A 14,828-nucleotide genomic window follows, 5' to 3' on the forward strand; every position below is an offset into this window, starting at 1 on the left:
AAGAATTAGGGTGAGTGAAGAAGGAGATTGAACATGAGAGAAAAGAGAAGAAATATGATAGGATCATAAATGAAAGAGGAGAGAGGAAAGAGATGAGAGAGAAATAATTGAGGGGGTGACTGATTTGAGCATATGGATGAAATTAGGGTTTTAGGTGTTAGGTTTGTGGGCTTCACAAATAGATAAGTCCAAAATTTTTACTCTGTATTTATTCCTGTTATTAATTAAAAAGAAGGAGAGACCATTTTTCTTGAATAAATGGTCTCTCTCTTTTTTTATTTTTTTAATTAAAAAAAAAGGAGAGACCATTTCATTTAAATAAATGGTCTCTTTATTTTTTTATTTTTTTAATTAATAAAAAGAGAGACCACTTATCCAAAATAAATGGCTTCTCTCTTTATTGATTCATTTAATTAAAAAATGAGAGACCACTTATCTTATATAAATGGTCTCTGGTACATTTTCATCCCTCTAATATAGTACCTTAGAGACCAATTATTAAGAATAGGTGGTCTCTTGATACAAAGAGACCAAATATTTAATTAAGTGGTCTCTTATGTGAGGTCTCTTTGAGCATTTTTGTAGTAGTGTACCTATCTTTTCCTTATTCAACAAGACATTCGCAAGAGCATCATAAGAGATGAGAAATTGCTCATGCATAGAAGACACAACATGATTAAGAGAGTCAATCATCATACAATTTTCCAAGGAAGAACATGGATACTTCATGCTTTCATTCAATTCAAATTCAATTACCTCACTCCTACCTTAAGTGGAATTTTAGCACTCTTAACATCAATCATGGCATCCGAGGTAGCAAGAAAAGGTCTATTAAGTATGAAAGGAATACTAGCATCTTCATTCATTTCAAGAACCACAAAATCCACCGAAATCACAAATTTTCCTACCCTCGAAGGAACATCTTCTACCTTACCCTTTGGAAACTTGATTTATTTATAGGCTAATTGCAAGGTAATGTTGGTAGGCAAAAGCTCCCGTAGTTCAAGTCTTTGATAGACCAAATATGGTATAAGGCTAACACTAGCTCCTAAGTCATGTAAGGCATTATCAATTTGCATCTTATAGATAGCACAAGGGATAGAAAAATTGTCGGGGTCTTTTAACTTAGGTGGCATCTTGTTCATTATGATTGCACTATAATTCTCGATCAAGTTGACTGTCTTTACAACGTCACAAGTTCTCCTTCCACTAAAAATGTCTTTAATGAATTTTGCATAATTTGGCATTTGGGTGATGACATCGGTAAATGGTAGAGAAAGATGAAGTTGTTTGAGCATCTCAATAAATCTCCCAAATTGTTCATCCAACTTGTGTCTCATGAATATTTATGGATAGGAAGCTTGGGTTTCACACTTTCTTTCTCTTCTTTCACCTCCCTAGGTGTCTCTACCACTATTTCACTCAAAGATTCACCATCTCCCTCATCCTCAACCAAACCCTCCTCGGAAACCTCGTTAGCCTTACTCTTCCTAGGCAAACTCTCCTCAAGTACCTTACCACTCCTTGTAACAATGGCATTTACGGGTCTATTAGGGTCTAGGCCTTGAGAGGGTAAAGAAGAAGGGCTTTCTTGGTCTTTCAAAGCATTGGCAAGTTGAGAAATTTGGTTTTCAATCATCTTATTATGAGTCATCATCTCATTAAATTTCTTATCACTCACCGCCATTTAAGTGTTCAACAACTTGATTTGGTTTTCAATGATTTCTTCTAAGTTAGTCATAGAAGAAGAGGGTTGTGCATAGGAATTATCATTTTGGGTCTTTGGAGCAAAACCGGGTGGGGACCCCTTTGAGCATTGTTTTGAAAATCTCCCCTATTTTGATTGTTCCAATTACCCTTATTTTGATTTTGACCATTACCCTGATTATGGTTCCCATTGCCTTGGTTATGATTACCATAATTTCGATTTTGATTTTGGCTACTATAACCTTTGTTGTTATAGTTACCTCGGGAGTTTTAGTTCCCTTGGTTCCTATAACCACAACCTTGGTTATAGTTGTCAAGATTGCCTTGGTTGTGATAATTCCTATTCCATTGACCCCTTTGATTATCAAACCTTGACTCATTATTATTTGACACACAGTTCACATGTTCATTCACATTACCATCTTGATCATCACCCACATCCATACATGCATGAGGGCAATTAGAAGCATCATGATCATATGAACCACATACATCACAAAACAAGCAACCACTAGGCATGTTATTAGAAGAGGGAGGGGGATGAGAGTTAGAAGAAATACCTCTCCCCTTAAATTGGGAGGGAAGGTTTGAAACTTGGAGGAAGAACTTTCCAACTTCACCTTGATTGCGGATATTTCCTTCCCTAAGTTTGTCATTTTTGAGGACAAGTTGTTAATGGCATTAAGATGATCAACCGAATACACCAAAGATATACTCTTGCTAGTTGGTTCCCTTATTTCACCATCTTGCCAATCTGTATAATACCTCACTACGTCTTCAATGATGTCTACCACTTCCTCCTCCGTTCTATTCATAATGGGACCTCCGGCTCCTCTATCAAGACACGATTTCCCTTGAGGACTTAGGCCACCATAAAAGATTTGAATGATTTTGTAGGTAGGAATTCCGTGTGAGGACACTCTCTTTAATACTCTTTGTACCTCTCTCATGCTTCATAGAGTCTTTCATTAGGCTTTTGCTTGAAACCTTGAATCAAAGCTCTAGCCTCCGCCGTTTTCTTTTGTGGATAGAAATGGGATAGAAATTCCTTGGTCACCTCATCCCATGTCCTTAGAGAATTTGGTTTAACTTCCTTGTCCAACCATTTCAAAGCACGTCCTATGAGAGAAAAGGGGAAAAGCTTGAGGCGGATGAACTCTTGGGAAATTCCATTCACTTTGAGATGACTCTCATGCTTGGCCCCAGTAAATTGTCGCCTCTCTATCAAAGTTATCATCGCCGATCTTGTTTCAAAGTCATTCGCCGGTGTTGTGGGTGGAGCAATCCCATTCTCAAACCTATATGCTCCCGAAATCCCCAATTCCTTCAATTTCACTCTTGGATTTTCTCCCATGATTGCTTGTTCTTCTTCTTGTGGTTCTTCACTTGGAGGGCTAAAACTCAAAGAACGTCTAGCAACTCTTATCCTTGTAATTGTCCTCTCAATTTCCGGATCAATGGCATAGAGAACGACCACGTGCTCTATGCATACAATCTCAAAAGAAACAATTAGTAGCACAGCTACAAATGTAGCCAAAAAGAGAAAAATCTTTTTGTGCTTTTCAAATAAAATGAAGTAGACTCAACAACTATAGCAAAGCACCAACGTCATTCCCCGGCAATGACGCCATTTTGATGTGAGGTAATTTAGATCGTTGAAATCTAAAGCTCCACCAATCAAACAAATAAGAAAATCAAATTTACTCCTAATATAGGGCAAGTCCGAGTCGTACCACGAGGAATGAGGGGAAGAATGCTATAGCCTATAGTTAAGCTACTTTGAAGAATTAGAGGTAATTCGTGGTGTATCTAAAGGTTCAATCGACTAAGGCCCTGTTATTTTAAGCTTCTGGGCAGAGCAGAGCATATTTCAGCAGAGCACAACAGATTTCATTATTATTATTATTATTATTATTATTATTATTATTATTATTATTATTACTACTACTACTACTACTACTACTACTACTACTACTACTACTACTAATACTACTACTACTACTACTACTACTACTATTCCTATTATTAATATTATCGCATTATTATTAAATATTAATTAATATTATAATAATTATTAAATATTATTTTATTATTATTATTATTTTTATTATTAAAAATTAATAGATTGTATTATATTTAAATATTATTTATTATCTTTAAATATTAATTTTTATTATAAAAAATCAATTATTATTATTAATATTATTAATAATAAGTATTATTATTACTATTATTGTCATTATTTTATTATTATTTTTACTACTATTACTACTACTACTATTGCTGCTACTGCTATTGCTGCTGCTACTGCTACTGCTACTGTTGTTGTTGTTGCTGCTGCTACTACTATTACTAGTGCTACAGCTGCTGCTGTTGCTACTACTACTACTGTTGCTGCTCCTGCTACTACTACTGCTACTGCTACTGCTACTACTACTACTACTACTACTTCTACTACTACTGCTATTACTACTGCTACTACTACTCCTACTCCTACTACTACTGCTCCTGCTACAGCTACTGCTGCTGCTGCTACTACTACTACTACTACTACTATTATTAAAATTAATTATTATTATTATTATTATTATTATTATTATTATTATTATTTTAATTATTAATTATTAATTATTATAACTATTAAATATTATTTATTTATTATTATTATTATATATTAATTTTTAATATTATTATTATTATTATTATTAAATATTAATTTTTAATAATATTATTATTATTAAATATTATTTATTTATTTAGTATTATTCTTATTAAACATTAATTTTTAATATTATTATTATTAAATATTATTTATTTTTTGTTGTTATTATTAAATATTAACTTTTTATAATATTATTATTATTAAATATTATTTATTTATTATTATTATTAAATATTAATTATTATTATTATTATAATAACAATTCAATATTAATTATTATTATTATTAAATATAAATTATTTATTATTATTATTAAATATTAATTATTATTATTATTATTATAATAATTCAATATGAAGTATTATTTTTAAGCAAAGCAGAGCAGAGTAGAGCAGATTGAAGCAGAGTAGAGTAGATTTCAGCAGAGCAGCGTAGAACAAAGCAGATTTCAGCAGAGCAGAGCAGCTCTAAAGAACGGGGCCTAAGCAATGAAGAAGGTCAATATGGTAAACACTAGGGATTAAGGTTCCACATGCAAGCTCAATGATCATGCCAAACGACGAAGAACTCAGTCGATTAAAACGTTGCAAAGGAAAACAATAGTTGTAATCAATAGAATTCAAGAGCTATCTCCTATAAGTCATGCTAGGAATCACTATGAATGACTAACAAGGAAAATCACAATCAAATTCAATCAATTAAAGCAATTCTCAAATCAAGGGTTCATGTCATTGAAAATTACAATTCAATCTAGATTAATCATCAAGGTTGATCAGTCCTGTTCAAATCAATCACATGCACAACTATGTTAACCAATTTAACTAGAACAATTCAATCAATCAAGAATCATCAACTAGCAATGATCATCAATCAAGCATGCTTCCCCTTCTCCCAAGCTACTAATCTACTCACTAGACATAATAAGATTGAAAAAAAAAAACAAATTGAATCACAAACATCATCATTTCAAGCTTAATCAAGAAGAAAATCAAATCAAATTAAACTTTCAACCCAAAGATCAACAATCAAAGCAATCATACAAGAATTAAAGGTAGAATCAAGCAAAAGGCAAATTGAAGGGAAGAAAATCTCACTAATTATCATAGATTAAGGAAGAAATACAAGCTTAATAAAGTAATTTGAAGTACAAATCAAGTATTCAAGTGTTTCTCTGTCTTCTTTCTCTCTCTACTAAATCTAGAAAAATATATCAAGTATCAGAAAAAAAAAAACGTCCTCCCCTAAAAAGGAAAGGTCAAAGGTATTTATAGCAAGAGAAAAGTATGGGGATGGGAGGTAGTGGTGCGCACGCACAACAGCCTCGTGTGCACGCACCGAGGGGCCTGGACGCACGCACAGGGGGTCTGCGCGCGCACCCTTGCTGCATGCTCGGTGCGCGGCTCCCCTTGTTGCTAGCTCGTGGCCCCTTTGCGTGAAGCTTCGATTCTAGCGCTCTCATGCATCCCTATAGTCGACGCTCTCATGTGATGTCTGCGAGGAGGGTAACCTTGAAAACTCCATTTTTGCATGTTCATGACCAAGACATGCGATGATGGTGATGCTCGAGAGCGCAAAAGCCAAGAGTGGTAGCTTGCCTCTTATCTTGCACACTTGCCAACTGAATAATGCGAAACCTTGTCCCAAGCATCCAAAAGACTTGGAGATCCTTCCAAAATGAATCTTGAGGCTTGAGCAAGTCCTGTGATGAAAGAAAGTAGAGCAAGTAAAAAGGAAAAGACGAAAATACCCTTAAAATGCAAGAAACCACAAAATAAAGGAAACGAAGGAACTAAATCATAAAAGATCAAAACTAAAGCATTATTTAAAGAGAAAAGCTATAAAATATAAGAAAAATGTCCTAAAATTCTACCATATGAGTGCCATAAATGACACTCATCAATACTCGTAAATTATAATACAATTGTATTATACTTCTCTCCAATACAAGCATTTACCTTTATTTCTGAGTAAAGTGCTTCCTTTTTACTGTAGCGTAGGACCCAATCCGTTTTATTTTCCTTCAAAACAGCGCCTAATTGGTTGTTATGCATTTTCTTATGCATAACAACACTTCATTCAGACTTCCTCAGGTTTTCTCGCCTCTAGTTGCTAGAGACTGAGACATCCTCATTTTTCTTAAACATAATGCTAGAGCCTAAGACCTCTCTAACCCCTATCCTTATCTTCCACCACCTTCACCGCCCCCCTTTTCTCAAGCCTTGCTCATCGGCGACTGGCGCGTTTCGCCAAGCCGTCGCCGGCTAGCCCAGTTTGTCCGTTAGTTCCCTTTTTTGGTGGTTTATTTTTCGCTTTTTAGGGTCCGTAGGGGAAGAATTCAGGGGAGAGCCCTCTTTGATGGGTTCAAGGTTTTTGGTAAATCATGAAGTGTTTTGTGACTACTTTCAGCGACTCAAGAACCAAAGGCTACTCTTAACGCCGCCGTCGAAAGGAATTTCGTTAATTAATTTCTGACAGTAAAGGTGAAGTTAACTCTAGGGTTTCCTTGCGTATCCAAGGTTAGGTTCAGTGAGGGGTACGGTTCTTGTTGCGTTGTCGTTGATGATTTTCTGGTGTTAGTTTGGGTTGCTGCTGGTGAGGTTTGTCCGGTTCTTGTAGCCTTCTCCGGTGTTCTCTCATTGTTTGTGTGCTTGTTTTGTAGAGTTGCTGTTATTGGTTGCTTTAGCTTTATTATGTTATTCTTTTATAAATTGTTTGTTTTGTTGTTTTGGTACGTATTTTTAAATAATTCACTTACTCTTCTTGGTTATGAGTTAGAGTTCTATATAGCAGTTCTAGTTTTGGAAGTTAATAACGAAGTGTTGATGTGGTCTTCTGAGCCTTATTGGCCGATTTTAGGGGTTGTAAGCTTAAACAATCCCTTGCTAGTTTGGTTGGTGGCCCTTCTAGTAGCCTTGTCGGGGTGTGAATTTGTTCCCCTAGTGGTTAAAACAATTTCCCAGGGGGTGAGTTTATAGGAGGAGTGTGGTTTTGGGGGAAGAGTTTGGTTTGTAGGTCTTCTTGCTTGGTTGTGGGATGATATGGGCATTTATACAATTGTTATCATCCCTTTGTTAGTTTGGGTAATGACAAGGTCAGTCATCGCTATTAATCAAAATCTTGAAGGAGGCTACCTATCTTTGATGTTTGGGTTAAGCGAAATTCTCCATTTTCTTGCATTTTCTGTTGGTAGAATTGCAAGAAGAGAACCTACATTTGGATGCACGGGTTCTCATAGATTCTTTAGAGTAAATGACTCTATGGGTTGTGTTCCCAGACTCCTAGGATGCAGTTGCGCTTTTTAACCCTTAGGAGTGGCATGGTGTCATAGGTCAGTTCTTCAGCAACAAGATGCATATTTCGGGTTCTTCCGTCTCCCTTCTTTTTCCATCACGAGTTTCCTTCGTTGACAATGCAAGTTCGGGTTCTCTTCAATGTTTAGGATCTGCGCTCTTGATCCATCTTGACTATTTCAGTTCATTCGGCTTCTCTTGTTCCATGGTTGGGATGTGGTTTTGTTTTCTTGATTGTCCGGGCTCCGCAGCTATTGGTTTGTTGCAAGACTCTTTTAGTGTTTTGTTCTCTTCGTTTTTCCTGTAATGGTTATTAGTGTGTGTCTTTAGGTTGTTTAGTTTTCTATTTTAGGTTATAATATTGTTTTTGGTTAATAGAATCTTTTGTCAAAAAAAAATAAAATGCTAGAGCCTAAGACATCCTCATTTTTTCCTAAACATAATTATAGACGAAAATTCGAAAGTCAAACTTTATTTTTATGCCTACGTAATGTATAAAATCTCTGTTGACTAATTGACTCCTACGTATATACTTCTCTGCTAGGAAGCACGGACAAGCCATTTTGGTGAGGTGTCCGTGTCGACACGCGTGTCAGACACGGACACGCGTGGGACACGGGGAGATACGTCTCGGACACGCGAAAATTCGTGTCCTAATATTTTATTATTTTTTGGACACGGACCGTGTCATGTGGTGACACAGCCCGTTCTGCATTGGACACGCCACCTAAGTGCCACCTTAGCTCTTTAAGAAAAATTGAAACCCCTCTTTTACTGTATTACATTAAGGGTTTCATTCACAATTCGCAAATCGCAAGTTCACTTCACACAGTTCGCCGCCTCTACCCCTCACTGTCAACCACCGCCGACGATACACCTAGTCAACCACCGCCGGAGATACACCCGATCAACCACCACCGCCGACGATACACTCGAGTTTGCTGTTACGGGGCTGCGTTAGACCTCCTTCCCTTCACCATATTCTTGTTAATCTTCTACTTTGGTGGACCAAATTCCAAGTTGTTATAAATTTACTTTACTTTATAATATATTATTAGTCTATTTTGTTTATATTTATGATTAATTGTTGTTGAAAATTGGTTTATTGGATGTACAAAAATTTTTCCCTAATTTGATTTTTAATAATTGAGTGTATAAATTGGAGATGAGCATAATAACCTAGGAGATGTTGGTGTACTTGAGATGGTCGAGCTCTTACTTGATGAACTCGAGATGGAAAGTATGATATTTGATGATATACTTAATGATGGTGAAGAATGAAGAGATTGAAGACCATTAGTACCTTTGCCTGTATTATCTATGGTTTGTAGTACTTTTATTTGGTTTCTTGGTACATTAAAGTAAGTATTTTTATTTGTGGTATGCAACGATGCTCGGATGCTAGTGACACTTTGTTTACTAGTTTTCAACAAAATGGTATGTTTTGATGTCAACTATTTAGCGTTTCATTCAATAGGTTGTCAAATTCTTTTTTTTTTTTTGGATATATTATATGCTTTATAATTTGCCGTACTCGTACCCCCTATTTAAGCTTGTCGTTTTTCCATATCCATTTCATAACCGTATCCGTGTTCGTACCCGAATCCGTGCATCCTAGCTTCTCTGTCCTCCTCAACACCCAAAAAAACAAACAATTACGGAGTAAAAAACAAATCCATCTCCGCCTCCTCACCAATTCCCCTCAAATTACTTCTCCAAGCCGTCGCATATCCACCTGAATTCCTCCGACGCCTAAATCACCCTTCCTCCATCGAGATCTCCGTCACCAGATCTCCGCAATCGGCACCGCTACATGATTGGCTCTTAAAATCTCCCAAAAAGGGAAAATTTTAATGGTGCGAAATAGAGGAGAAAAGGAGGATTTTGAGAAGTTTTCATCACCAGTGATTAATACTAACAGTAATAAGGATTCCCAACGTCATTATTATCAATCTAATTCAAATATGAAAGATACATCGTTCAAAATAATTAGGCTTGTACTATGTCTAGTGGTATTTGTTACAGGTATAGTTATAGGATTAATTTCAGGCTCTCATATTGATGTTGTTGATAACTGGTATATAAATTCTCGGCACAGCCGCCACGCTGTCGCTGCCGCGCCACAGAATAACATTATTAGTAGCAGTCATATTATTAGTAACTGCACAATGGTTAACAAACAGCCGAAAATTGATTGTTTGAGTTTGGAGAATTTGGTGCATCCTAAAGAGTTGATTCATGGTTTAAGTGATCAGGAATTGTTTTGGAGGGCATCAATGGTGCCTCAAATTCAAGGGTACCCTTTTAAAAGAGTACCTAAAGTGGCGTTCATGTTCTTGACTAGGGGTCCTTTGCCATTGTTGCCTTTGTGGGAGAGGTTTTTTGAAGGGCATGAAGATTTGTTTTCTATTTATGTGCATACTTTGCCTGGGTTTATACTTAATGTTACGCCCTATTCCGTCTTCTTCGGCCGCCAAATTCCTAGTCAGGTACGTTGATTCTTAGTTGTTTCCTGCTTACATACGGTTTACTTGAAGTCTGGTTTTATTTTCTAATTATATTTAAATAATGTAGCCCTGTTGAGTTTTATGGGTATACTTGATACTGGTGAATTTTATACGAATTGATCTTTAAGGTTAGATGGTATAGACACTAGTGAATTTGTCGAGTTTTGTGTCCCGATTGATTGTTTGTCATAATTTATAATTCTCTGAGAATTACAATCCTAGCGATAGGGACGTAGTGATTGGTGTTGTTTAGTGATGGATGGATTTTTCTTGCTATCTAATTGTATGGACAATTATGAGAATTTATTGATGTGATGTTTAATTGAGAAGACACTAGTGAATTTGATTAGTGCTAGAATTGTAGAGTGTTTGTGCTGGGTTAATCAAGCACCGTCTGAGGATTACAATCGTAGTATTGGAGAGTTAGAGATGTATTGTTTGGTGTTCATTTTTTGTGAAACTTTGGCACTCGCTCTGATGGATCATTGCACCATGAATGAAGCTTATTTACACTAAGTGTTTTGGAGCTTTTTGTACGTACCTGAATGGAGGGTGTGTACGTCCCTCGGGAGACAGATCCGCAATGCAACACTCGACAGTCCGATCACCTGCAAAACAACAGACCCCGGGGGGCCGGAGGTCCGCCTGCGACGATCAAGTGAGTGACCAAAATAATGTATTTTAGGGAGATAAAGTAGAGAGAAGGGAGAGTAAATGTGGGAGGCATTGCCCTTTTAGAGAGAATTCGATTCCCTGAAACTGATGTAATGATCAGTATTTATAGAGCATTGGGATATGTGCCTCTTACGTTATTTAATCTAAGTAGATTGGCTTCCCACCGTTTTACGGTTTCTAGGGCTGTGGGCTTAAATCCCATTTTCACCATTCTATCATTGAGTGACACGTGTCATGCTCTAATTGGCTCATTGAGCGCTGAGCTACGTGGTCGTGGGTTCGATCCCCACAGACGGCGCCAAATGTTTTGGGGTTTTTTGTACGTACCCGAGTGGGCTCGGGAGACAGATCCGCAATGCAACACTCGAACGGCCCGATCACCTGCAAAACAACGGAACTTGGGGGGCCTGGAGGTCTGCCTCCGACGATCAAGTGAGTGACCAAAATAATGTATTTTAGAGAGAGAAAGTAGACAGAAGGGAGAGTAAATGTGGGGGGCATTGCCCTTTTAGAGAGAATTCGATCCCCTGAAACTGATGTAATGATCAGTATTTATAGAGCATTGGGATATGTGCCTCTTAGGTTATTTAACCTAAGTAGATTGGCTTCCCACCGTTTTATGGTTTCTAGGGTTGTGGGCTTAAATTCCATTTTCACCCTTCTATCATTGAGTGACACGTGTTATGCTCTAATTGGCTCATTGAGCGCTGAGCTTGCAGACACGTGTCGCGGTGGCATTGGTCCACATATAGGGGGTATTTTTACCCCCAAACACTAAGTAATACGTTCTCTTAGTCGCGGTTTATGAGATTGTGGTTAGTGCAATAAAAATATTTGAATTTTGAAGATGCCTCTGTTTACTAGCTATGCCACCTACCGCTAAAGTCATGGCTCCTGTGGATAGCAAATGTAAGCATCAATTGACATTGTTCAAGACATTCTAATGTTGAAAGTTGTTGAAAGTAGATGAATATATAGTGTCGGTTGTCTGTGCTTATGTAACTATTCTTCCGTGAGTAGATTGGTTTATTGAGTCTTAATTATTAATTTCTGAATTTGGATATTTTTTAACGGATGTGCTTAATATGTTTCTTTGTTTTTGATATCTGTAAACATTAGTGACCCTGACATGTATAGAACAGAAAAGTTTTTTTTATTGTAATTGATGTACCTATTGAAGTTGATGAAAACTAGACCTATATCTACTACTTGCTCCATCCTTAATGTTTTTTCCTAATTTCCTTTTTATTCCATCTAAGTTTGCACCTCCAACTTTTTTAGTTAAAACGCCCACTACATTTGGCCCATCAATTTCCACTTCCATCAATTCCTTCCAACCAATAATTAAAAAGTGACTTTACTCCCAATTGGGCATACAAAAGTGGATAAAGGGAGTAATTGGTATTTTGTACATTTTCCCTTCAACTAGCTTCTAGTATCTGTATGCCAATATCCTGGCCTTCACTTTTTTTTTTGGCTGGGAGGAGGGGAGTGGGGAGGTGTCACAATGTGTGTGACTGTTAAAGTGGTAAAAGCTACCTTATGCAATCAATACTTTCTGTCAACTGGTTAATTAGTGAGGTAACACTAGAAAAAGAATTTGATCATGCAGTTTCATCTAGCTGTATAAAATATTCTATACAGGGACAAGTCTTCGAATCTTGTGGTAGGATGATTACCCATGTGTTCTCATCATTTGCCTATTAGTCTGTTATAGAGTTTCTCTTTGTTTGATTCTTATTTCTGACAGTGCTGTTGATGTTTGAAAGGGTTGATGTAGGTGGTGGGGCAGAAATTTGTGTAGGCACTACTACGGTGTTGGGTCATTGGGACCATGACGTCTTGTTATCTCCTGTTAAATATATGTATTTCTTTTTCTTCACATGATTATCTTGGTCAAACAATGATATGTGGCTGCACAAAGATTTGATTTCCAACTGTCCCCTTTTTTACTTACTCATCCCTGCCCAATTATCATCTAAATGGTCCATCCATCCGCCCATAATGTAGTTGATTGGCTATTTGGCTGTTGCCTGTTTGCCATGCTAATAATTTTAATCACTTTTACGATTTTTACCTCCTTGTAAGCATGAGGCTTGAATATCAATCATGTAATCATCAGTCATGCTAGTGTAGTTGAGTTGTTGCAGTGTCTTAGAATTTTGGGACTATTTCCCACTCGATGTTCTAGACAAATTCTTTGACTTGTTTAGAACTATAATTGGTTCAATACACGTATTTTTCTTAATTGTAGAGGAAACACTTTATGGGTGTATGTAACATCTTTGTCAGTGATTGGATTGTTTAGTTTCTCCTCCAAAATTAGAGGTTCCATATGGGTCTTATCTACGATAGATACAAATACAGCTTTGATCTCAGTTAATCATTCTCCATTTGGTTCCCATCTTTCCCTTTCTAGTGTTCATTGATTTGTGGTCTATGAGTCAATTTGGAGAACAATCAACTGAACATTCTTGTGGATGCTTATATTGGGCTAAGATTTTGCTGACCAGCTAAAATAAAGCCACTATGAAATCCTAAGCTACTCTGCTTTAGTGCTTTTAGATACAAGTATTTCTTTGGTCTGTCCGTGATGTGTTCTAATGTTTGTTAACATATTTTCTGATTAATCTGCTATTTGAACGTACAAGATTCAATCTTAATGTTCATGCTTGCAGAAAGTTTCCTGGGGTGATATATCTCTGGCAGATGCTGAGAAGAGGCTTTTAGCCGATGCTCTCCTTGACTTTTCGAATGAACGATTTGTGCTTATTTCTGAGAGCTGCATCCCAGTCTACAATTTTCAAACAGTGTACAAATACCTCATAGAATCTGTTCACAGTTTTGTGGAGTCCTATGATGATCCCTCACGTTATGGTCGTGGCCGTTACAGCCGCAGAATGGGACCCAATATTAGGCTCCATCAATGGAGAAAAGGATCTCAGTGGTTTGAAATCAAGCGAGCTTTGGCTATTGAAATTATATCTGATTACAAGTACTATGATCTTTTCAGAAGATACTGCCATCCATCTTGCTACCCTGATGAACACTATATTCCTACTTACCTCAACATATTCCATCCATACCTCAACGCTAATCGTACTGTGACCTGGGTTGATTGGTCTTTGGGAGGGCCTCATCCGGCGAGTTTTGGTAGAGAAAATATTACTGAAGGTTTCATACAGAATATCAGAAATAATGGGACAGAATGTTGGTATAATTCTCTGAGAACACCTATTTGTTACCTGTTTGCTCGAAAGTTTGGTCCAAGCGCTCTGGAGCCCTTGCTTAACATAAGCTCTAAGGTAATGGGATATTGACATATTTCATTGACTCAACTGGAATGGAGCCTCATCCAAAGAGTTTTGGTCTGGATGCTGGTTGGATCAGATATACTTTAGTAAGTTCTGGTCAGCTCTTTCCTTTTTTTTCTTTTTTCTTTTGTACAGAAAATTTTGATTGATTTAGGTACGCAATGGAAAGAAAACAATCACAAGAATTTTTATTGTTCTACTTCTACTCCAGTAATTTATTTGCATAAAATTTAAAGAAGTAAATTAAGTAGCCGGCCTTGCTGCAATCATTCTGGGACATATCCCTTAACTTACTAAAGTCATACAAGAATTTTTTTATCAATTCAAATAGATTAGATTGTATAAAAATTGTGCTACCTAATTTTGCGCTATCGCTTTGGGTGCCTTAGTATTGTGGAAATGTTGGTTAACAGTCTGATCAGAAGATTTTTAACAGTCAAAATCATGGAAAGCCAAATGCAAGCTTCCCTGCACCAAGTAACCAACGACTTTGGTAAGGTGTATTTAAATTAATCTTTTTTTTTTTTTTTTTTTTTTTTTTTTTTTTTTTTTTTTTTTTGAAGGTAAGGTGAAGAATCCACCTCTCATGCTTTTATGGTCTAGTATTTACAAGTCGACACTTTAAAAGGGTTAGGGGTTCCCACCCTCAAAGTGTCTCTAATGAAAATTAAAC

General features: G+C 36.7%; 1 protein-coding gene and 1 non-coding gene across 2 annotated transcripts; both read left to right on the forward strand.

Moving 5' to 3' along the window:
* The first annotated feature begins 2,610 nt into the window (after nucleotides 1-2,610).
* On the forward strand, nucleotides 2,611-2,715 carry LOC145565812 (small nucleolar RNA R71). Its single transcript, XR_014095188.1, has one exon. It is a non-coding gene; the product is annotated as a small nucleolar RNA R71 (small nucleolar RNA).
* Nucleotides 2,716-9,011: 6,296 nt separating this feature from the next.
* LOC145563898 (glycosyltransferase BC10-like) lies at nucleotides 9,012-14,466 on the forward strand. Its single transcript, XM_081624294.1, has 2 exons — nucleotides 9,012-10,148; nucleotides 13,520-14,466. The coding sequence occupies exons 1-2, from the start codon at nucleotides 9,513-9,515 to the stop codon at nucleotides 14,159-14,161; spliced, it is 1,278 nt and encodes a 425-aa protein (XP_081480420.1). The 5' UTR covers nucleotides 9,012-9,512; the 3' UTR covers nucleotides 14,162-14,466.
* Nucleotides 14,467-14,828: the final 362 nt, after the last annotated feature.

The sequence above is a fragment of the Chenopodium album genome, chromosome 10 (assembly GCF_948465745.1).
Source record: "Chenopodium album chromosome 10, dcCheAlbu1.1, whole genome shotgun sequence".
Classification (NCBI taxonomy): Eukaryota; Viridiplantae; Streptophyta; class Magnoliopsida; order Caryophyllales; family Amaranthaceae; genus Chenopodium; species Chenopodium album.

Coding starts and splice junctions, on each gene's coding strand:
- LOC145563898 (XM_081624294.1), top strand. CDS start 9,513: ATGGTGCGAAATAGAGGAGAAAAGGAGGATTTTGAGAAGTTTTCATCA. Junction 10,149..13,519: donor GCCGCCAAATTCCTAGTCAG/GTACGTTGATTC, acceptor TCATGCTTGCAG/AAAGTTTCCTGGGGTGATAT.